Source organism: Trichomycterus rosablanca, chromosome 20 (assembly GCF_030014385.1).
Source record: "Trichomycterus rosablanca isolate fTriRos1 chromosome 20, fTriRos1.hap1, whole genome shotgun sequence".
NCBI lineage: Eukaryota > Metazoa > Chordata > Actinopteri > Siluriformes > Trichomycteridae > Trichomycterus > Trichomycterus rosablanca.
The window spans coordinates 6,399,926-6,425,299 of NC_086007.1; the positions used below are offsets into that span (position 1 = coordinate 6,399,926).

The 25,374-nt window shown below is 40.2% G+C and overlaps 1 protein-coding gene across 1 annotated transcript in view; it reads right to left on the reverse strand.

Annotated features, from left to right (window-relative positions):
• The window catches only part of robo1 (roundabout, axon guidance receptor, homolog 1 (Drosophila)), a 287,956-nt gene that overhangs the window by 45,050 nt on the left and 217,532 nt on the right, over window positions 1-25,374 (reverse strand). Inside the window, 1 exon segment of the mRNA XM_063016378.1 lies at window positions 4,364-4,521. Coding sequence (XP_062872448.1) covers window positions 4,364-4,521 — 158 coding nt within the window.

A 25,374-nucleotide genomic window follows, 5' to 3' on the forward strand; every position in this document is an offset into this window, starting at 1 on the left:
CACCTGAATGAAGGTGCGCAGACGCACACACCTTGAAACTGATCCCTGTATTAGGAAGACCACACGGTGACAGCCTGTGAGGGGGCACAAAGCGGCAGCAGGCAGGCGGCCCCCTATCCGGCTGCTCGTCAGCGGCTCAACATGTGGGTTTGCTTTATGCCATGCTGTTCCATGTCTCATTGATCCTGAACCTTTGTCCTTCACTCTGAATGCAGTTTTCCAGGTGCGGTTTTCTACTGACTTGACAAACTTGGGGGAAACAGTTTGGGGAAGGCCTCTTTTTGTTCTAGCATGATTGTGCCTCTGTCAGTGCAAGGTCTTATGCAGGGTCTTGGCAGTGCATTGCCAGGCCCTCAACCGCAGTGTTTGGCCGTGTCTGAAGAAGTAAAGGCCAGATGAGAATTGACCTTGTTGCCGTGGCAACACCGACTCAATCTGTCTGGCACCGACACGAGCTGTGAAGAAATACAGAAAGAGGAGCGCAGTCTCCCATAGGCAGTAAAGGTCTCTGTAAGAATTCACTGCTGGCAGGTGTTAAGCTCACGAGCTTTTGGCCATATAGTGTACAATAATAAATAAAGAGCATGTATGGAAAACAGCCCAAACAAAGAACATTCTCGACAATGAACAAGGCTCTCCTGCAGCAATTAAAAAAGCAAAACTACTACTGTTTTGCAGTAGTAAAGTTTAGAAGCCCTGGCTTGGACCCTTATCTGGGTGTGTGTCTTGACTATCAGGATCACATCTGTACATAAATATAACATACAGATGTAAATGCTCCCAAGATGCGTTTAAACAGACTGAAATATGATCACTTCGACCACTTCAGGAAGGCTTGTGCACATTTTAGCCAGATGTAATACAAGTGTAAATACAACCAGCTCTTCAAGCCCCAACCAAAAGCTCTTGCAATAAAATATGTCATAACACACATGGACCATGGCTGCAAAACTAAAAAAAAAGCTTTTAAGAAAACCGTTAACATGCAAAATGTAGATTTTAGAGCCCAACATCTGCCAGAATGCCACTACTGAACCCTGAAGTAAGGCCCTTAACCCTCAACTGCTTTGGATTGCATATAGTCACAACTGTAAGTTGCTTTAAAAGCATCTGGTAAATGCCACAAATGTAAAATGTAAATCATAATACAAAGATTTCTGGTCATAGGCTGTTTGATTATCTGTAAACAGAGAGATTTCAACAGAGAGATCAAGCTAAATGTTCAAATTATTCATGCAGTCTATTACTGGTCAGTCGTTTAATTCTAATGTTATGTGGATCATGTCTACATCCAACATTTTATTTTAACTCTCAAACAGAAAGTGTGAAAATGAACTCAAATCCCATTTAGAAATTAAAAGAGAAATGTAATTTTTTAAAGCTATGCATAAAGAGTCAAAAGAAGCAAGAGTCAAAAATGTATTATTTATACGTTCATCTACACTGTACAAGCTTAAAACAAAGCTCCACAAGCAGCCAGACAAGCTCCACTTGGATATCAGGGGACATCATGAGCACGTGCGGACCGTTTCTAAGCATTTGAAGAATTCCCGAGCCCTGCTGTCTTTGTTTAATATTAATGGTGGAAAAGAGCTGTTAAACAAAGAAAAGAAGGAAAGCAGGGTGAGTTTATTTAAGGCACCCCACTGAGGTGGAGAGGGTTTGAAGTGTCATTATGTTACTGTTTGTTTGAACGAGGACTTTGTGGCTAAAATGGCACGAGGCTCGAAAAGCAAAGAAGGTCAGGGCTTTGGGGGGGCGAGAGGGACAGAGAGGGAGGTGTGGGCGAGAGGGGGATAAAAGAGCTGTGTGAATTGTTGGCTTGTTGATGGCAAATCAGAAATCAAACCAGAAAAAGTAAGAGTAAGATTTCCTTTCCAGAAAGTGAGCACACGTCCACTGAGTTAATAGTTTTCAATTTAGGTATAAAGACTAACACGTCTAAATCAGTCATAACCTCTCAACCTGCATCGATGCACACTTGTGGGGTTGCCAGATGTGTTGGCAGACTGTGTACTCTAGTAGCATTAGCAAAAAGCTAACTTAATCTGAATGGTTCTTCAGTTGGCCATGCTGGTAAAGCAGAACAGGCTAACTGTCTAATGGTTGTGGCATTGTGGGAAAACAATCACTCTACCCAACAAAAGCCTCAGAGACAAAAACAAATCTGGTGTTACGTTAAGTTTGGTGTTACGTTAAGTCTGTCTGAGCTCATGGTGCTAGAGAATCAACACAAAACATCATGCTGTCATAAACATGCACGTTACCAAACTTGCTTAAACAGACTTTTACGAAATACTATTTAATGTGCAGCGTTATCTGGGTAGCATAAGGTCACTGAGTAATCATGGGTGGCTGCACCACCGGCACAGGCAGTGACTTGACCCATACAGCCTTAATTGTAGAGAGGAAATGGGTTTGAACAAATCTAATATTAAAGGAATTGGTTTGGGTGCTGCTGTGGTATTTAATTAAATAAACTCCTTTCATCGACTTGAAACAATGATTGTGCACTGCTAGCTCAGTATAGTAACATTGTTTCTAGAAACATATGACCAGATTTCACCTATAACGAAGGCCCTACCTAATTCAAGGCTGTAAAAATCGCTTTCAAGGCTGTAAAAAAAGTCTCGACTCTGTAACTTGTGTGTCAGGTTTTTTACTGGCATTCTGTCTCGGTGCCTAGCTGGTACATTTCTGTTAATCATCACTTAGATGAAATGTATGAATAAATGAGACTATTAATGAAATCTGGATTTAAAAATACCACTGCACTGGCAGATGTTAAATGTCACACCTGCTGCTGTGCCACAGTCAGCGCAGGCACTTCATATCAAGTCCCAAAATTAGCAACTACGTTAGAATGAAAGTAACTGGCTGACCAAATTAGCAATAATTGTGTGATATAGTACTAAACTCTTCTTGTGCCTGCATGATAATGAAGCCCAAATTGTTTTACCAGTGAAGTACTTCCACAATAATGTCCTTAATATCACTATAGTTTCAGTCAAAATAAAACAGAGAAGCAGGACATAAAGCAGGACATAATGCACAAGCTACACAAGGGCGAGTCCCACTTTAGCATCACATTGTATTATCAGTAGGGGTGTATATGGGGGGTGGGGGCACCATATTTCATGCAATAAAATCAAGTCCCTCAGAAGCTGAGCAAATCTGGATGGATCATAACGGCCCATCTTGTGCATTCCGGCATGTTCTATAAAAAGAAACCAGTTGAATTGTGACTGGCTAGTGTCATGTCAACAGAGTCTATAGAGTCTATTTGTAAAGATCATCTCAGCTGTTTTCACCATTAAAGAAGTCCAGCTGTTACAGCGCGAAATGGAAAAGTAATTACGACCTAAAACAGCCAAACAGAGTCAGTAACAACTCGACAGCTATTCAAGTTGAAACTTGTGCATGTGTACACACATTAGATTTCCCAGTGTGCAGTGTAATAAAATGCACCCCCCACCTCTGGAATGCTTAAATACACCTCCACTACATCGTTTTAACAAGTAGCCTAACTGCATTTACTGAGCATCATTAAGATTAGATGTGCACATTGTAACTAATCCCAATGTCACTCTCCTATGGGAAAGGTGAGCTTACACTTAATCTGCTGCTTTTACCCACTTAGTGTAGAAGAGAATCTTTCCTCATGCTGCCAGCACTTTGATTAAAGACAACAACCCCCAGAAGCTCTTCCTTAATACTGTATAAATAAATGAAAAGAAGCTCTACATCTTGTAAAAGCTCAGTCGCCTCACTTTCGGTGTTAAAGTGATGGATTCATTGACTCCTCTCCCCTAACACTCAATTAAAACAAACTAATTGGTGGCCCAGGTTCAAAGCCTGTACTTCATCAGTGAAGAAACTTTTCAGGCCTCAGAGTGCTGCGTGTGATGACTTCCGTTGCCTCCGCAGGTCGATGAAAGTGCTCCATTCATTCTGGCGACAGGGTCGACTACAGCAGCGTTTAAGGACACCGACACTGAGCACTTGAGAAATGGTGCAGGAATGTTCCACATCTGTTATAATAAAGAATGACTGCACTTTCCAGAGCTTTTCATTTTTCATTACAGTTGGGATAATGGATAATCCGGCAAGAACATATTCATTAAGATTTATCTGGAATCTAGTAAATGAAGCAGTCTGGGTCGAATAGACTTGTTAGTTTAAAAGAATGTGAACGTTTTATAATATTAGCTTGTGATTATCTATTCATTCATTCAATCATTTTCATGTTTTTATCAATGCTTTATACTCTCAGGGTCGCGATGGGTCAGGTAATATCCAATTACTGTATACCTACAAAGTGGTAAGTATGCCTGCTATTTTAATAACTGAGTGTCTGACTTACCGTTACGCGTTCATCCCTGTCGTCCACATTTGTGCCGTCTTTTTTCCAAGAGATAGTGGGTTCCGGGTGCCCACGGGGCGGCTGGCACTCCATCACTGCAGGTTCACCAGCAGCCACCATCACATCACTGGGGTTCTGCCGGAACTCATCACGAAGAACTGCAGACACAAAAATACACACGTAAACATCACTTTCAAAGCTTCTGCACAAAAACAGAGAGCAGGACATTTTAACCCAATCCTGTCCAATAGTTTGGTCATATATTAGTCAGGTTTCATTTTGGATAGGTCAATCAATGTCAATCAATGCAGTTATTTTAATAACACAAACTCAATGGGCTGTTAAACACACTTGGAGAAGAAAAAAACCATCCTGATCTGTTCTCTGAAAGTACAAGATGGCCAAACTTGACCAGTTTTGCCCTGATCAACTAAGGGAGTAAGAAAACTGATCCCAGACAAAAAGCGGGACCAATTATGCTCTCTTGGACAACAGACTATGAATGGCTAAGGCCTTTTTTGGATATAAATTTCCCTTTGATTTAAGAATGCCATTATAAACAAGGATGCCTCAGAATTTGGCTCTTCATTTTTGCATAAGCAACTAATTCCAACAACAGATGCGCCAGCAGTTTGGTTCTGAGACATGTCAATGAATGGGTCAGACAAAAACATACACTACTCATAAAACCTGATCCAAGCATGATAAAGATGTGGAGTTGATAGAGTTCAAAAGTTAACTGCACAAAAACGTGACATATTACTGAAGTTGTTATTAACTTTAACAAAATAAAAAATGACCTGTCATAAATTTCGAGAAAAACTAAAACAGTCACCAATCAAACTTAAGAAACTGTTTTTTTGGTGTATTTTGTAAACTTTTAAAACCAGTGGATGCGATAACAAGTCATGCTTACTGACATTAGCAGTGCAGGTAGAAAACAGACCACTGATTAACATGTAAAGGCATCATTACTGCTCAAGGACTGAGAAGTTTATGTATTCACACAATTGTGTCATTAAACTACCTTATATAAGAGTAACGAACAAACGCTTCCTCCTATTTTCTTACATAGCACAGCCACATAAATCCACACTCCAGTGTTTAGCACCTTAAAGTGCACTGGGAGCTTGGTGTCAGTATTCAGGGCTCCATTAAGAAGAGATACTTTCCTTACAAAGATTTACAGCAGAACTGAGACCTCCACTAGCCAGCAGGAACAACACAGCATCTTCATTTGCATTCATAGAGGTGCTTCTAAAAAAGTCTGTTTCAAGCATTCCTCTCATGCTCCTGAACGAGCACTTCATCTCTCTGACGATTGTCTGTCTCACATCAAAGCAAGCGGTTCAGTAAGTAATCTGAACTTCTGACTACCTACAAATTCCTCTGAGCCTTTAAGCACTTAATTGGCCATAAGATCATGCTCTCTGCAGCTTGTATCTAAACAGCGGGTTTAGCTCTCCCACTAATGCTTAGAGCCAAAAAGAGCTAACATTCAAACCCAGTGAAATGGGCTGACACCATCCTAACTCAAAAATTACCTCTTTTAGACTAATATCTACCACTAGTCCAATTCCCCTCTAACAAGGAATGACCAAAATTCTACCAAAAGTCTTTTTTTCCCCAATTTTCCGACCAATCTAGTTATATCCAATTACCCGATTGCATTACACTTCCTCTCTACTGATGCTGATCCCTACTGCTGATTGAGGAGAGCGCCCCCTCCGACACGTGTGTGCATTTTTTCACCTGCATGAGGTGAGTTCATATGCAGATCAGCTTTATGTATGGAGAGTCACACCCTGATCAACGCATTTTTCCTTGACTCTTATGCAGGCTCCAGCAATCAGCCAGAAGATGTTGGAATTGCATCAGTTATAAGGTCCCTTTCCGGCTTCCCACCCTGTATGAACAACAAGCCAATCGTTGTTCATGTAGCCACCCAGCCCAGCCGGATAGCAGAGCTGAGTTTCGAACCGACGAGCGGCGTTACTGTAAGTTTAACATTTAAAATTTCCACCTGGTGTAAACCCACCTCTTTCTGCTCATTGTTAGTTTAATTTACTATCATGTTAAAATAAAACAGTTCATTCAGTTCATTAGTTGTTAAATAGAATGAAGTGGATGTTATGTTTGGCCAATTGTAGGATGTTGTACTTCTGACACATTGGATTTGCTGCACCGCAACCCCCCTGCACCGTGCTGAATCAGCAGGGCTTTTTTAGGGAAATAAATATCTTGTGGTAAGACACATCCACAAGTAGACAAGGGACAAATGGATTCAATAAACTGTGAAAATTTTACAAAAATATGTGACTGTGTTAAGTTTCATGCTGAATGTAAAAACATATTCAGTTAACAGATAGAGATACAATTGCCAACAACTACTTCTATTTTTTTTTCGAAACAATCAAATGATTGCAGTAATCACACAAATGCTACAAGCACAAAACACTGAGAGCTTCTTTAAAAGAAACCTTAAGAAAACAGAAAAATATATGATGAGAACTGCAAATGTGGTCTGAATATCAGCAGGGACTCTACATCTCTCACCACAAGGACTTTTGGAGAAGCTTGGACAGTTTTGTATGAACAAACCTTCATAGGTTTAACCCTGAACTGTGAATCACTTCTCCCTCAGGTATATTCTATCACTACATATCCATCACTGTAGTAATGTGTGTGTGTGTGTGTGTATAGTTCAGGGTGGCAGACAGCAGAGTGCTTTTTATATACAGTATACTGTATGTTCATGGTGAGTTTTCTCTCCTTCCTGCTGCTCTCATTAAAACAGCATTCCTTCACCCCTGCTCCTCTCTTTGAGAATGAGGGATTACAAACAAGAGTGTGAGTGAATGAGAGACAGGAAGCTTTGAGTCCCAAATCGTATTAATAAATAACACAGCCAGAGATGTTGTGATGTTGTGGTTTTCAGGTGTGTGCAGAACATGTGCTTTAGGTCCAACTTTCTGACCCAAACAGAATAAAATTACATTTGTACCAAATTTTATTTAGCTAATTATTAAAGCATTGGTCAAACATCATGAGGGATTTTCTGACCAGGTTGAGTAAGAAACCATGGGTTAAAAATCCAATTTTTAAATGTATCCTAGTGGTGAGCAAGGTAAAACATACCACAAGACATACCAGAAGACTTTTTTCATGATATATGATATCAACCATGATATTTAGTTTGGCTGGGATTTTGCTTAAAAGCACTAAAACAGTGGATCTTATGTATTTTTTACATTTACCAAAAATTAAGCATAATTTCACAAGGGATCCGTTGAGGATACCCATTGTAGGTACAACCAATTAAACTGAAGACCCTTCTAAAAGAGGTGAAGGAGGCCTGGTCAGTTTGTTGCCTGTGAGCCAGATTCAGTCTTTAGGGGTCCTTTTACGTATTATTTTATACCAAAAAATAACATACAATTTGGATAATTATTTTACACATATTAAGCAAATTAGATTAGAATTTAGATTAGAAAGAATTAAGTTCAGAATTAAATTAATTATTTTATTCTCACACTGTTAGAGTTAATATCCAATTGTAATTGAGTGCATTGTCACATTATGTAACAGTCTCTTAATTCCTATAGCTAATCAAACATGCACAGCAATAGCCCAGCATTTTAAATGAGCTATTAGCTATCTCTATCTGGGCAAGGAACGGTGTCAGTGTTATGAATAACTGTTATGAATAAATTTAGAGTATTAAAAGGACAATAGCACTTATCCAGTCTAGTCCAAACTTCTTCAGTACTTGGCAGGATGTAGAAGGCTGGAAATAGGCTTTTATTGGTAAGTTTACTTCATGACAATCCATCAGCTTTGATATTTATATGAAATAAGGCTGCAATACACCCCAACAGACATTTTGCCAACTTTTTGGTATCATTTTACAATCTAGAACCCACTTTTAATGAACAAATAGCCCTTATGTTACTGGCAATCCACTAAACTCAATGAAAATTGTAAGTGTGACCTCAAAGGATATCCACAATGACTAGAAAAATGTACAAAACATGAAAAAATCCTATTAATATAAAATTTTGCCCATTTGTTCTTACAATATGTGTTTTCTGTTGGCACCAATTTACAAGTTTAAAGAGAACCTGAGTATTAAATCACCACCACAGGATCAAAAAGATTTAGCAACAATTTTTTAAGAAATGCAGCAATTCTGATCATCCTGATAGTTAGCATTTAGCCTTCTAGACACTCAGGGTTAGCTTCAGCTCACCAAAGCACTTCTCTGCTACATCTTCAGCAAAATTTAAAACAGATGCAGAAATGTCCAATTAAAATGAGATTTGCCTCGCTCAGCTCCAATGTTAATAAAAATGAAGATGGAATACCACACACAGACTGGGTAGTCTGATCAAATGAGCTCTGTTCAGAGGAAATGAAAAGATTTAGCTGAACATCAGCAGAGGGTTCCCCCTGTGTCTTACTGGAGCCACCGGGGAACCGAGGATTTGCTCGAGAGCACATCAAAACTTAAGGCTGGCGTGTGTACAAGGACACTTTTCTGAGATTTGGACCTGAATCTTTCTTCAGAGTTCAGCAGAGTTCAGCCTTGTGAATGGATTGACAGAAGACAAGAAGCAAGATTAATCTGGTCTATACTGGGAAGTATCTTCGTCAAAACAGAGCCGGCCTTAAATAAAACCCTCTTGGCAGTCAAGATCTGATCTGCATATGAACTCATACAATTGATAAATGTACTTTACTGGAGATTTATTTAGGTTATGTCAGTAGGGTTGGCTTCCAAAATATGTTTTCCTACAGACAATATGGTCTCTGTCTAGGCAAGCACCAATGTCAATGTTAAAATATTTCAAGTCGTAAATAAATGAAGGATATTGGAATAAAAATAGTACCTAACTGGTCTAGCAGAGATATAAAACATTAAGATTGAATGTAACGTCATGAGTGCAATTGATTTCAGATGCGATGCCTGTACAATGCCACTTTGTATTGCAGCTTTCGGTCTAAATTGCAGCGTGTTCACTTAGCTTAATACCCTGTGTGCATCAAGATTGCTTGCCGTACTTGTAGAAATGACCTGGTGGAGCAGCTTAACTATCAGAAGGTTAGGACTCTGAGGAATCTTTGCCTTCAAAACAAATAAATAAAAAAGATTTTTAGGTACTGTCATATCTCGTCTCATCAACCCACAACCACTTGGTTTAACTTCATTGCATTACACAAACAGAAAACTGTCCTTTATAATGCTTTTTTAATCTCCCCAAATAGCTCTCCATTCCTCCCTGTCCACCTGACTCCATTCACCCATTACATTCCACTCAGAGGGAATCCATGAGGGTTTCACTGCCATACCTTGTTAAAGTAAGTGAACAGATAGTGCAGGATATTATACAACTTGATGTGGGTGTTATGGGATGGATCAATATGCTCCTCTCATTAGCAGTGTGGTCCGAGCGGGGAGGTGAGAGATAAACCAAGCGCAGCGAGCAAGAAACTCAATAATAAAACTAACCATAAACACTTTAGATTTAACACCTGCCATTATTTTACTCGTGCTTCCTCGATTAACTCTCCGATCCACTTTTTCTTGGTAGGTTAGGGGTCCACTCTTAAGTAAAACCTCTGGCTGTTAATGGTATGTTAGCTCTAGTCTTTACAGCACTGACTGAAACAACATGGTATGATCCTTCATGTACACAGGATGAGATCTGGACAAATATAGAAAGTAAAAATGATCTCAGAGCTAAGAACTGGATGGAGAATGGGCGGAGGGCAAACATCTCATCTACTGCATTTAAAGAACCTAAAGAAAGAAGTGTTTGGACATTTGTAGCTGCCTTGAGATTGACAACAGGTGGCAACTGGTAAACATTAGGCCATATCTCAGCTATGTAGAAATAAACAGACAGTGCTAAAGCAACGAAACGGAGGCAGAAACAGAATACGAGATACTTTAGCTATTTATTAAGCATCCAGCTGCTTTAAATAGGCTTATAATGATATAGGGAGGCCAGCAGTAAGAAGTAAATGGTAGGTTGAATGAAGGGAAAGCCCAAGCTCTGCATACCAGAACAAAACGGTAATAACGCTAATGAAAGTTTTAAAGCTTTAACATTGCATGTTTAAACATTAGTAGCTTGTAAACTCTGATTTTAGCCTTCAGGCCAGGTATGGTAATAGTCATTACCCTGACAAAGTGCATGTAGAGAACATTAACCCAACGCAAGAACACACCAGCAAATAACACTGTAGTTTTTACTTAAAGAGAACAGCATTTAGAGTGCCAAGAGAAAAAATAAATGTAGATTATGAACACACCATAACTGCAATTTCATCCTGTGATCCTGTTCTGAAAGCCTGTAATAATGATAAAAAAATGTACTGAACGTCAGGGAGTGCATTTATGGCCTGACTCGGGCACTTTACTGAATAATGCACAACGTCTCCTTACAATAATCCTTTCTCCATCAGAGCACATTCTACATTAGCTCAGAGCTGTCATTCTCCAGATGAACTGTCCTCTTTCTGCTCCTCCACAAGCTGTTATTCTTAAGCAAGACTGCAGGAATCAAACAGCAGGCAAATGATTTTACTGCCATGTGCTTTGCTTGGCAAGAGGCGAGACAGGCACCGTCTCGGCTGTTCAATTATCCAATAGCACGAGATCTGTGAAAAGCCTTGTAGGGAACTTCTGGTGGTCTATAGCAGTCCTGACTTAAAAAAAAGTAAAAAATAAAGCTGTTTAAAATAAAAAAAGACACAATCCAAGATGCAGTGGTACCTTGAAACTCAATGTCCCTTGGTTCTGGGAGTGGTGTTGAGAAAAAAAAGTTATTTTTACCCATAAGGATGTATGGAAAGCCTGTTAATGCATTGGTCCTGTGAAACTCAAATAAACACAAATATTATATAAAAACACTGAAATACAATTTAAACAGTTAAAAATCAATCCAAAATACAATAAAACCTGTTTTTTAGCTTCACTTCTTTATTTTTTTCATACATTTCTTAATTAGTGAAGAGAACAAATAAGCAGTAATAATTAAGAGAGTTTTAGTGTTTCTATGTCATTAAGTTACATTTTTTTTTTTTTATAAAAGGTGTTTTTTGACTCTCTGAAAAGCTGATTCTTACAATTACTCAGAACCCCAAGCTGTAACACAAGTTTAAAAGTGAAACAGGAGGAAAATCCAGCTGAACACAGATACACGTGGAGCCTTCAAAGCAAATTTGTTAAAAAAAAGTTATTCCACACAAATGCAGATTCTCGACAAAAGGCATTGAGTTTCAAAGATTTTGAGTTTAGGGGACGTTGAGTAACAAGGTACCACTGTATAGGTCTATTCCATTCCACCGTATATGACAGATATGGACTATAGGCAGCTATATTTATATTTACATTTATGGCATTTAGCAGCCGCTTTCATCAAAAGTGACTTACAATTGTGATTGAATACAGTGACTCCACAGACACCCAGCTGGCTGATAGCACCACTGAGATTCAAACACAAATCTCAGCTGTGTCAGGCTAGCACAAGAGACCTTCTACCAATGTATTTACATTTCTGGCATTAAGAAGATGCTTTTTATTCAAAGCGACTTAGAGTATACAGTCTAAGCGACTGAGAGTTAAGGGCCTTGCTCAAGGAACAATAAGTGGCAACTTGGCAGGGGTATGAACCAGCAACCTTCTGCTTACTAGTATAGTACCCTAATGATACTGCTAATTTTGCTAACCAGGAAAACACAAAGAAAACATCAGTTGCAGTCAATCAGCTTCATGTTATTATACCTCATAGCTAATGACTAGAACTATTACAAAGTAAGAGCTGATTAAAACACTTGTGTCCAGTTTCCTCTTGGCTTCATTAGCAGAGCTGATTCTAATGTGTATATTCATATTTGCATAATTATGTGCAAAAATTGTTAAGCTTCCTAGCAGCTGACCTCAGGGTTTCACCAAATCTAATGTGTTCCACACTACAAGAGAAACACAGCTACTAATACTTGAACAGAAAGTCACAATACACAGCGTGTAGAGTCACATTAAGGGTGAAGCCGAAAGGAAACAGTACCTGATAGTAAACTGCCATCAGGACGACCATAACTCTTCACGTGTATGCAGTGGTAGGGGGCCGACGGGCATGTGTAGGTGGGTGTGAAATGAGTAGGAGAGAAAGGTGAGATACTAACTTACTTGGCACACTCAAGATCTAAATATATTCACACGCCCTTTCATGATCAGACAAGTGAAAGAGAAAAAGGACAAACTGAGGAACTTGATCTCTCTGGATGAATATTACAGATACAACGCCTGTAACTGGAGCAAATGACATCTGAGAATGCTTTTCCTGATGAGCTGAACAATAGTTAAGGGCTTGTAAACTCATTTGGTTACCAGTTGTTTTAGCAGCTAAAGGAAAATTAAAGAATTTATACAAAACTGTAGTGAGTCACTATTCCAGTGTTTTGCTGCTATTACAATAAATAGCTGTGAGGGAAAAAAACATAAATAATTAACAATCATGGTTGAGATAGAGAATCAACACAACTGAGTAAAATTCGGATGACTGAGCAGCTCGGGTACCAGTGCGGCTTGGAGTGGAGGGACTCAGAAGTGGCTTGTCAAGAGTATTGCGGCGTGTAGCCGAGTGTTTGACAAGTCCTCATGTACCTCCTCTGCCAAATTGCAGCTGTCGAGAAAGAGCTGAGTGACTGCTTGAATTAGCAGCCGCACAAATCCAAACAAGACTTGTGTGGCAAACGTGGTGTAAGCTGAAAGAGAAAAGTGGTTTATGTAATGCAAAGTGAGGCGGGCGGCATAAAGGCAAGCTCTGGACCTTTCAGAAATGTGATAGTAAAAAGCATGAGGAAGATATCAGGATCAAAAACCCTGCAAAGTAAACACTTCATTTGAATAAAGCCTGTGATGTCCATTAAAAGCAATTCCTTTTCACTGAGGCCTGGCCTGTTCAGCCTAAAAGCAGCTGTAGGGGAAGCAGCCCCACCTCCAGACACAGTCAATGATGTCTGTGTAGACGCTCAGCCGGCCAATAGCACTGCTGTAATTCCAACCCAAATCTCAGCATGGTGGGCAAGAATCGAGTTACTGGAGACCAATAATTTCCCTCTGGATCAATAAAGTACCCATCTATCTATCTATCTATCTATCTATCTATCTATCTATCTATCTATCTATCTATCTATCTATCTATCTATCTATCTATCCATCCATCCATCCATCCATCCATCCATCCATCCATCCATCCATCCATCCATCCATCCATCCATCCATCCATCCATCCATCAAATAATTTTAGCCAGAATTAGCAGAGCTAGTCTGGGTTTCACTACCCTGGGTTTTACTTCTTGTTTGTGAGTAAATAAAGTCTAAATGAATGTGCTCTGTACACACAGACACAAATCAAACCCTGTTTGTTTTATTTGATGAAGTTGGTCATGTATCCTGTATTTTTTTTTGGAGACATGAGTAAAGCACCTACTGTTCATACAACTAAGTAAAGTAAGTAAAAGGCTTTTCATAAGGCAGTAAACATTCCACTACAAGACATGTAATGACTAATAAAAGTGTTTCTGTTTCTAAACATCAGTTTCTTTCTTCATAAATAGCACACAGAAAGCAGAACCCCAGTTAAACCTTTATTTTGGAGCTTTGTGAAAGGTCAGGACTTGTCGTATTTATTGTTCTGGCTACTGTTTGAACATGAAGGCAGGTTTAGGGTTGTCAGCTATCGGTTACTTTGAGCCGGACAGGGTTAAAGGGCGCACTTAAACAATTAAAGGCATGCAAAGGTAATTAGAGGTGACCTACATCTGATCTGCTTAGTCGCTGCAGGAACCACAGTGCTAACAAGCATGAGATGTTAAGCTGAGTTGTAGTACATTCAGTGGAAGGTACAGAGGTGACATTTAAAGTAAATTTCTATTACAACTTCTATTTAAAGTGAACTCTAATTACACTTGATGTAGTAGCTAACTAAAGAAATTCTCTATTCAGCTGCCTTTTAACCTCACAGCCTTTTTTTTAAAACTTGCACCCACAGCGATATACATCAATGGTTTTATTGCACCAGAAAACAGTATCACTCACACCAATACAATTCCAACTAACATAAATAGTATAAAAAAAATACGAGGCATAAAATTATGACCACCTCCTTGTTTCTTCACTCACTGTCCATTGTATCAGCTCCACTTACCATATACAAGCACCTTTAAATTGTAGTTCTACAATTACTGACTGTAGTCCATCTGTTTCTCTGCATGCTTTGTTAGCCTCCTTGCATGCTGTTCTTCAATGGTCAGGACCCCCACAGTACCACTACAGAGCAGGTATTATTTGGGTGGTGGGTCTTTCTCAGCACTGCAGTGACACTGACATGGTGGTGGTGTGTTAGTGTGTGTTGTGCTGGTATGAGTGGATAAGACACAGCAGTGCTGATGGAGTTTTTAAACACCTCACTGTCACTGCTGAACTGAGAATAGTCCACCAACCAAAAATATCCAGCCAACAGCGCCCCATGGGCAGCGTCCTGTGACCACTGATGAAGGTCTAGAAGATGACCAACTCAAACAGCAGCAATAGATGAGCGATCGTCTCTGACTTTACATCTACATAGTGGACCGACTAGGTAGGAGTGTCTAATAGAGTGGACAGTGAGTGGACACAATATTTAAAAACTCCAGCAGCGCTGCTGTGTCTGATCCACTCATACCAGCACAACACACACTAACACACCACCACCATGTCAGGGTCACTGCAGTGCTGAGAATGATCCACCACCTAAATAATACCTACTCTGTGGTGGTCCTGGGAAAGTCCTGAGTGAAAGCAGGTGAAAAAGGTATGTAGAGAAACAGATGGACTACAGTCAGTAATTGTAGAACTACAAAGTGCTCCTACATGGTAAGTGGAGCTGATAAAATAGACAGTGAGTGTAGAAACAAGGAGGTGGTTTTAATGTGGGACAACAAACTGTCCTGCTTCTGAGGTCCAAAAGCTCAAAACTCTACTCACAGTTGTAGTATTAATCATTTTTTTTTTTATATTTACTTTCTAAGGTTAGTTCTGCTTTCATTCTTTGTGTAACACTGTGTAAAACAATCATTTTTGGGTTCATGAGCTGCACCCGCACTGTGCACTTATATAGTCTGTACAATAACATTTAAACAAATACTTCTCCACTGCTGTTCTTGTACATAAAGCACAGTTTATTAGACTCATTTTCGGGAATGACTTACTGGATGTTAATGATACATCAGCTGTGGAATGATGGTCACTTCCTTTACTAAGTGGACTGTGGATACATGTAATAAATACACCACTCAAATAGGAGTCACCAGCACATTTAGCGGCTGTATAAATGTGGCCTATGTTTAGTCTGTAAGCAGAGCAGGTTTGATGCAACATCTGTTTTATAAAAGACGAAGTTTACCAGAAGTATCCTGTACACATAAACTCACATCCAGTCAGAGCCTTATGTTGCTCTGATCAACAGAAATACAAGTTCGCTCTTCTGCTCAGAAGTACAGACCGCTGTAAAATCATCAGGATTTAAACTCTTAAAGACTGCAATCTAGTAAGAAAAAAAGGATTAACAGTAACCTAAATGTCCTACTGAGGTCCACTATCACAGAGATCCAGGATAAGAATCTCAGCGGTGCTATCAGCAGGTCAAGACCAAGATCATCTGGACAGACCAAACTGCAACAGTTTCCCAACATGTTTAACATGAAACAGGATTTGTGCATACATGTGTGCGTCATGGTGTAAAGGGTGAGATTTTGGCACCAGATCAGCCACACAGACAGGAAAACTAATCCTGTCTGTTTTAGTCTTTTAAGTCACTGAGGGGATACAGATGGAAAGACGAGGAACGTTAAAGGAAAAAAAGACAAGGAGAGAAGGAAAGCTAGAGAAAGTACAGCAAGACTGTGTCTGTCAGCCTTTCGTCATGGCCACTTTCACTTAGCAAACCGTTTCATTCCCTCTCCAATCTCTTTACCAGGCATGAAGAACAGGAGTGCAGGAAAAAAGAACTGTTTAACACTATTTAGGTAACGATTTTTGAACACACCTACAGTGTATCACAAAAGTGAGTACACCCCTCACATTTCTGCAGATATTTAAGTATATCTTTTCATGGGACAACACTGACAAAATGACACTTTGACACAATGAAAAGTAGTCTGTGTGTAGCTTATATAACAGTGTAAATTTATCCTTCCCTCAAAATAACTCAATATACAGCCATTAATGTCTAAACCACCGGCAACGAAAGTGAGTACACCCCTTAGTGAAAGTTCCTGAAGTGTCAATATTTTGTGTGGCCATCATTATTTCCCAGAACTGCCTTAACTCTCCTGGGCATGGAGTTTACCAGAGCTTCACAGGTTGCCACTGGAATGCTTTTCCACTCCTCCATGACGACATCACGGAGCTGGCGGATATTCGAGACTTTGCGCTCCTCCACCTTCCGCTTGAGGATGCCCCAAAGATGTTCTATTGGGTTTAGGTTTGGAGACATGCTTGGCCAGTCCATCACCTTTACCCTCAGCCTCTTCAATAAAGCAGTGGTCGTCTTAGAGGTGTGTTTGGGGTCATTATCATGCTGGAACACTGCCCTGCGACCCAGTTTCCGGAGGGAGGGGATCGTGCTCTGCTTCAGTATTTCACAGTACATATTGGAGTTCATGTGTCCCTCAATGAAATGTAACTCCCCAACACCTGCTGCACTCATGCAGCCCCAGACCATGGCATTCCCACCACCATGCTTGACTGTAGGCATGACACACTTATCTTTGTACTCCTCACCTGATTGCCGCCACACATGCTTGAGACCATCTGAACCAAACAAATTAATCTTGGTCTCATCAGACCATAGGACATGGTTCCAGTAATCCATGTCCTTTGTTGACATGTCTTCAGCAAACTGTTTGCGGGCTTTCTTGTGTAGAGACTTCAGAAGAGGCTTCCTTCTGGGGTGACAGCCATGCAGACCAATTTGATGTAGTGTGCGGCGTATGGTCTGAGCACTGACAGGCTGACCCCCCACCTTTTCAATCTCTGCAGCAATGCTGACAGCACTCCTGCGCCTATCTTTCAAAGACAGCAGTTGGATGTGACGCTGAGCACGTGCACTCAGCTTCTTTGGACGACCAACTCGAGGTCTGTTCTGAGTGGACCCTGCTCTTTTAAAACGCTGGATAATCTTGGCCACTGTGCTGCAGCCCAGTTTCAGGGTGTTGGCCATCTTCTTGTAGCCTTGGCCATCTTCATGTAGCGCAACAATTCGTCTTTTAGGATCCTCAGAGAGTTCTTTGCCATGAGGTGCCATGTTGGAACTTTCAGTGACCAGTATGAGAGAGTGTGAGAGCTGTACTACTAAATTGAACACACCTGCTCCCTATGCACACCTGAGACCTAGTAACACTAACAAATCACATGACATTTTGGAGGGAAAATGACAAGCAGTGCTCAATTTGGACATTTAGGGGTGTAGTCTCTTGGGGGTGTACTCACTTTTGTTGCCGGTGGTTTAGACATTAATGGCTGTATATTGAGTTATTTTGAGGGAAGAATAAATTTACACTGTTATATAAGCTGCACACAGACTACTTTTCATTGTGTCAAAGTGTCATTTTGTCAGTGTTGTCCCATGAAAAGATATACTTAAATATCTGCAGAAATGTGAGGGGTGTACTCACTTTTGTGATACACTGTATGTGTAATGATGCATTGACAAGGAATAAGAGATCTATAAATAATAAATAAGACATATTTTACTGTTATTTTGAGCGGCTCCCTAAAGAATAAATAAAAAATACACCACATGCCCATGTAGGCCAAAAATTACTCTATATTAAAAATTTATGAGCTTGCCAGAAATGTTACTCTTCTGACAATTGCATTTGAACATCATCAACATTTTATTGTTTAGAGCAGTATTAACTTCCAGACTGTTTGGAATGAGTCAAAAAGGCTATGTACTTTGGACTGTGGGAGGAAACTGGAGCTCCTGGAGGAAACCCACGCAGACACAGGGAGAACATGCAAGCTCCCCACAGAAAGGACCTGCCCAACCTGGGAATCGAAGCCAGAACCTTGCTGTAAGGTGACAGTGCTACCCACCAAGCCACCGTGCCACCCCATCTTTTTCATCAGATTTAGTTTTACCAACAAACTAAATCACAACTACTGCACAACAGCTTCCATGTGCTTCTGTAGGGTGTAAGATGCTTCTGTATGGTGAGGGCTAATGAGACACATGAAGCCAACCACCATGGCAGCTCATTTTGTGGTCTTATCTGACCTGGGAGAAGAGAGTCACACACAAACACACAAACATGCTCCCTTGATGTAAATCTTATGATGTCCCAATCAGACTTTGAAAAGCCTAAAAGCAGTAAAAATGTCTGATCACATGATCACAAGGTCAAGATCTAGGGTCAATTCTATGTATATTGTTTTGGAATGTGTCTTCAAGTCAGTGTTGTGCACTGACCAACAGACATCTACATTTACATTTTTGGCATTTAGCAGACGCCTTTATCCAAAGCGACTTACATTACAGTTACAGTATACAGTCTGAGCAACTGTGGGTTAAGGGCCTTGCTCAAGGGCCCAACAGCAGCAGCCTGGCAGTGGTGGGGCTTGAACCACCAACCTTTGGATTACTGGTCCTGTGCCTTAACCACTAGGCTACGGCTTGCCTAGACCCACTCCAGGATCATAAAAAGGTAAACGCTGATAGCCTTAGGCAGACCAGATGATCAAGAAGACAGAGGACCACTGAAGATGCAAGGAGAAAGCAAAAGGAGATAATAGAAGGCTACAAGAGAATGAGAGGGCGAGGAATGTTAAAAGGGGTGAGAGACAGCGAATGAGGGGTCTAAGCACGCAGTGGATCCAGTGGGACATAATAACTTCCACATGACTTCCACTAACCTCTACCAGATGCGCCTGGAGAAGATGAAATGGTGCTCTGAGCCCTATCTTTAAGCAGGATCTGCTATACAGTGACACAACAGCACAGAAGAAAGAAAAAAATGAAGATGAGGTCAACTAAGGGTGCCAGAACAGTAGAGAATGGAAGAGTTGAGATTTTTGGGGTTTGGTTGGATAGATGTGTGTATCTGATTGCCCTAGAATGCTGAGCTGATATATCTGGATACTGTCAGCTGCACTGAAAACTAATTCTCAATCTGACATTACGTTCATTCACTACTACATGGTCTAATTTTTGGACCTGAATGGAGGTCATTTCAGGATGTAGGAGAGAAAATCAGAGACAGGCAGAAGAGATGAAGAAAAAGTGGTATGTGAGTTTTTCCTCCCTTTATTTTTATGTCCTGCTTAGCTACTGTTAACATTGCTGAAACGCACCGGCCAGTGATTTATAACGTTTCCTATGAGAGAGCTTTCCTGGATGGCAGATATTTAGGAATACTACACAAAACTACACAGACGGTTCCGGAATCTACCAAAGATTTATGATGCTGATGGGAAAAAAACACTTTCCTCCAGTGGAGTGTTTTGTATTCTTCACAAAACCAGACAGGATATAAGAGAGTAATGGCTGGACGCTAAATAAAAACACAATCGCACTGTAGAACGCTCTGTGAGATGTTTGTCATGGTTAGTCATGTGTATGAAAAAAAGAACCACACAGACATGGGGAGAGTGCACCAACCTCCAAATTTACAGTAACACAACATATGATGATCAAACCCAGATCCATGTGGTGACTGTATCCAATAAATAAATATACATTTTTTTTTTTTACATTTATTATGGGCAGTTGTAGCCTAGAGGTTAAGGTACTGGACTAGTAATGGAAAGGTTGCTGGTTTAAGCCCCACCACTGCCAGGCTGCCACTGTTGGGCCCTTGAGCAAGGCCCCTAACCCTCAATTGCTTACACAATATACTTTCACAGTACTATAAGTCGTTTAGGAAAAAATCTGCTAAATGCCAAAAACGTAAATGTATTATTTAAAAAAAAAGTATATATTGTGTAGAGTATTTTACCTAACAGCACCTCTTTTTATGCAAAAGAAATAAAAGTTTGTATAAAAAAATTCTTTTAATTCAGTAAAAAATGACATATCCACAACTGTAAGCTGCTGTAACCCAGATTTGCCACATACACTCGTGAACAAAAATGAGCCATCCTCTATTCCTCATATTTTGTGCATCATTATTCCTTGTCCTTGGTCCTTGTCAAAGTCACTCTCATCCCTTCGCTCGCCCATTTTTCTGCTTCCAACACATCAACTTTAAGGACAAAATGGTCACTTGCTGCCTAATTTATTCCACCCACTGCCAGGTGCCAGTGTAACCAGATCATCAAAGTTATTCACTTCACCTGTCAGTGGTCATAATGTCATGGCTGATTGGTCTAAGTGACTTAAGGTCTATTTTGATCTCTGTGTACTGCCGTACTGTGCCTGAAGAGTGATGCTGTCATTTTTGTTTCAAAATGTTTAAATCTAAAGTCTAATGTACCCACTGAAATCAAAAGCCACATTGCTGGTTTATGTCATGCAGGAAAGTCATATCCTGGCTGTCATTTGTCATACTGACATTACAACATACATCATATAAAATATGTATAATACTGAAGCTCCATTTCAATGTAACTATTGTATGAGCTCAGCTAACGCAAGACATCGGTTTTGATTACTCTGGTGCAGTGATTTATTAGCTTATCATTCAAGAATTCTGATAGATCTGTCTGAGCGTCCTACTTTTTAGGCCTTGAAGGGGTTTCTGAGAACCAGCTGTAAAGACCTCTGGATCACACAATCCCAAAAGTGAGACACACAACTGAGCATGATCAGCATCATAAAGCTCAGACGGCAGGCAATCCGATCATGTGTCACGCAGTGTTTATAAGCCTGAGGTTGACATCTGGGAAAACTCAAAGTAGGAAATTAAACAAGTGTAGGTTAAATGATTTTGGTGTGGTAGAGAGATGGTAGGGGGGTGGAAAGAGGTAGCTACAGATGTTCCAAATTTGAGTGTGATCATTGTTGGTAGCACAAAATGTATAAGCGCTGTTGAAAGTTAACGGACAGGATTAATCAAGAGCTGACTTCTCAAGTTATATATATTTTATTTATGCTTTTTCTCCCTTTTAGGGCGTCCAATTGCCAGATTGCGTCACGCTTCCTCTCCACCAATGCCGATCCCCGCTCCGATTGAGGAGAACGAAGCAAACCCACGCCCCTTCTGACACGTGGGCAGCATGCCGTATGCATCTTATCACCTACACTTTGACGAGTGCAGTGCAGCTCAGCACTGTGTACGAAGAGACACACCCTGAGAGCACTATTTTCTCATCTCTGTGCAGGCGCCATCAATCAGCCAGCAGAGGTCTTAATTGCATTAGTTATGAGAGAGAGACCCTAATCCCACCCATATCTGAACAACAGGCCAATCGTTGTTCATGTGGCTGCTCAGCCTAGCCTAGCCTAGAGCTAAGATTCGATCCAATGTATTCGAGCCAACTTGTCAAGTTAAGCAAATATAAATGACCCTAATGACTTAAAAGGTCTTGGAAGGTACAAAGAAGATCAGTGCTGAATCCCTACAGCAGAGGAGCAACTGAAGAAAAAAGTGAGATACCAAACTTGCCAAACCAAACATGAGGTACCCAGTTTAAATATCCCACATAAACACAGTGAGAAGGCAGACGGATTGTGATCACTGGTGAGATATATACTGTGCAAATAAACAAAACAAATTAGCCATCAGATGCATCATCGGCCTCCTTTCATTCTAGGAATTGTTCCTAAAAAGACAACATACATGATAACATGAGACAGAGCTGAAGCTGAACATTGTTTACCAACCTAGTTCCGGTTTATCAGCCAAAAAATCCAACAAGCCTGGTCTGCAGAACCTGCAACATTCACTATCAGCAGCAGAGCAAACAAAAATAATCTGGCACACAGTGAATATGGGTGAACATGGTTGCACAGGGGTGAGAATCCCGACCACCATGAATAATACTTGCTCTACAGGTTAAATCAGGTTTAACAAAGCAAAGCAAAGCAAAACCTGATATCATCATAATTAGCAATTAATGCTTAACATTGTTTAGTATTAGTACTATATAACAGGAATTGAAATATTTATTTTATATTATTTATTATTGTATGTTTGTCATATGCTGAGCAGGAGCCCACACTGACAGCCACAAGAGATCAGAGTAGATATTATCTCAGAGATCTACGTAGCTCTACTCCGGCCGACTCCTTTCTGCAGCTCACTCGACCCGGACTGAAGAAGAACACCTGCACTGCAGTCTAACAGGAGAACAATACCACACAGACCACTGACGTTCGTCTTTCATGTGTGATGTGTGGCCGGGTCCTCAGAGATCACTGGTGTGTCCTAGACATTATCATGTGGTTTCATATCTGTCTTTGTACTGAAAATGCTTTGAGTCCAGTGGGAGCATGTGTGTGCTTTTGTCTGGTATGTTTAAGGACCACATAGAACCTCGTCAACCACAGACCACATCGTGACACGTAACACCAGCAGCCTCTTCAAAATGACCTTAAACAACACGAACAAGTAATTGTAGTTCCACAATTGATCCTTACAAAGCTTCTTTGGGTAAATAATATACAATAAAAATGCACAACAGACAGTAGCATTTTAGATATCTGTTTAATTTACCAAGCACTTTAAATAAGATGTGTCCAAGTGACACAACTTTGCCAAAACTAGAACACGATAACCGTGTAAACCAGTTCTGGATTGACGTCACATCAACAGTGTTAATATCCATCTAAACAACACTGTGATTTATGAGTAGTTTTGTATGAATATACTAAAAAACTAATAAGTCGGCTAATTCTTGCCAACATAGTAAACCAGAAAAATGAGCCAATTTCCAGCCAGTAGTGGGTTTAGAAACTTGGGATTCTAATATATTTGTTTAACCTTTTTTTCTATAAACAAGCTGATTAAGTGCCGTTTCACCACATCTGAACTATTTTAGTGTATTTATGTGCATATTTTTACACTGGCTTCTGACAACGGTGTTAATATCACAGCAAACGTCACAATGAATTGTGTGAATGCTTGTGGTAACGCTTCCAGCCAACATGGTAACTGGCTAAAAGACGACCACTTCACAGCCCAGTAACTTTCTTTTTCACAGTCTTGATGTATGGGATTTGGTAGACACACATCCAATACCCTGTTGGATCATATAACAGATTTAATACGCTTGGAGAGTGTTTGGGGCTGGTGAGCATAACTGAATTGGCACTTACAAGTGTGCTGTTTCAGACGGCGCTGTTTGTCTTGGCTAACACATGCAAACGCTTCTGGTGGGACAGCGGGGAAAAGATGACCTCACCCTGCCTGAGTGGAAAAAGAGGTTTCAATGCCTTCAGCCGCTGTCTCCCCTAAACGCCATCCATCCATGAAATACAGAGTCATAAAAGTCCATGGTTTTTGATCACACACAGCTCGAACGTTTCAATGCAGATGCTAAATTCCTCCTGCATGGTTTGATTTTTAGGGGGAAGAAAGAAAGAAAGCCACTCATCCACTCAGCATTTGCTTAATCAGGATCTGGCAAAGGAAACATGTATCTCTGGTTTCCACTGAAGTTAAAAAGAGAAAAGTGAAAGAGGGTGATGATCTGAGAATGACACTGTAAATGGAGTGTTAAGACATCTTTGCAAGAGTCAAATGTCTGGAAAGAATATGGTAGAAGCAGAACATTAAACACATCTATCATGATGTATATTGAGGTTTTAAGATTTATGTGCCACCTTTTGTTACAAACACAGTATCAGCACAGTGACGTCAACTTAAATAAACCTGATAGTCACAATGCTGACAGGAGGAACTAACTGGTTAATTAACATCGATGTTATATTGTAAGTAGACAGTACATTATAAAAGACCACCTAGTCTTCAACTTTCCAAAAGCTGTCCCATTTAATACAACTTCCATTCCATCTGTCTGCAATGTGAGCATCCACCTTGAAGCCATCAGCACCACGTCTTTACACTTTTGCTATGAAAGCCTTAAAGTGTGGAAGCGTGGGAATCACCACCACTACCACCACCCCCCACACACACCACCACCACTGCAGTGTTACTTTACGGCGTTTCTTTATGGACGGAAATAACTGTGACCTACACTGACCTCAAATCTGGATCTAAATCACATGCAGGTGCTCGAAGTTACCGAGATCTCAACAAAGTCTCAACAAATAAATAAAAAAGAGAAAAAAGCACAGAAAACAAATCATTAAAAAACAGCCCATTGTTTGATGTTTTACTTTTGTATTGTAATAGAAGAACAAATGAAACAGACGTTACAGGACACGTTTATGCACTCTCTGAATATTACAAACTCTGAATGTTCTCCACCAGTGAGGCCGACATAATATTCCTTTTCCTAAAATCATGATCATAAAACCAGCTTGATAAAGACAATGACGTTAAAAGACATGATTTTATTATCAGACTTACAACCAGCATGTGTTGGCATATATAGCTGTATCTACACTGTCCATGTAAACCTTGGGTTTTCCTTACAGTAGCAGCTTTGGTCTGTTTACATTTACATTTTCATGTTTACCCCATTTCCACCCAATTTCTCATTGTTTTTCCATGAAAAACATAAATTCAGCGAATGCAATGTCATAACGTACATCATTATATATGCAATATCCTCTGCTTGTCTGACAAAAAGTGCCCAAATACTTTTCCCCCATCTATCTGATCCAGATAATATCTGCCAGATAAAAATGAGGGAGGAGGGAAACATTTAATTGGCCCCAAATTAAACTAATTGCCCTCTAATTTACTTACTTCCTCTTTTTGTGTAAAATGGGGAATTAAAAAAGATTGTATTCTCATGGCAACTTCACAAAGAACCACCAACAAACTCTCATTAATCAACGTCAAGGTCAGGACTTTCAGCGAAAGGAGCCTCAGGCTTTTATAACTACTGGCTT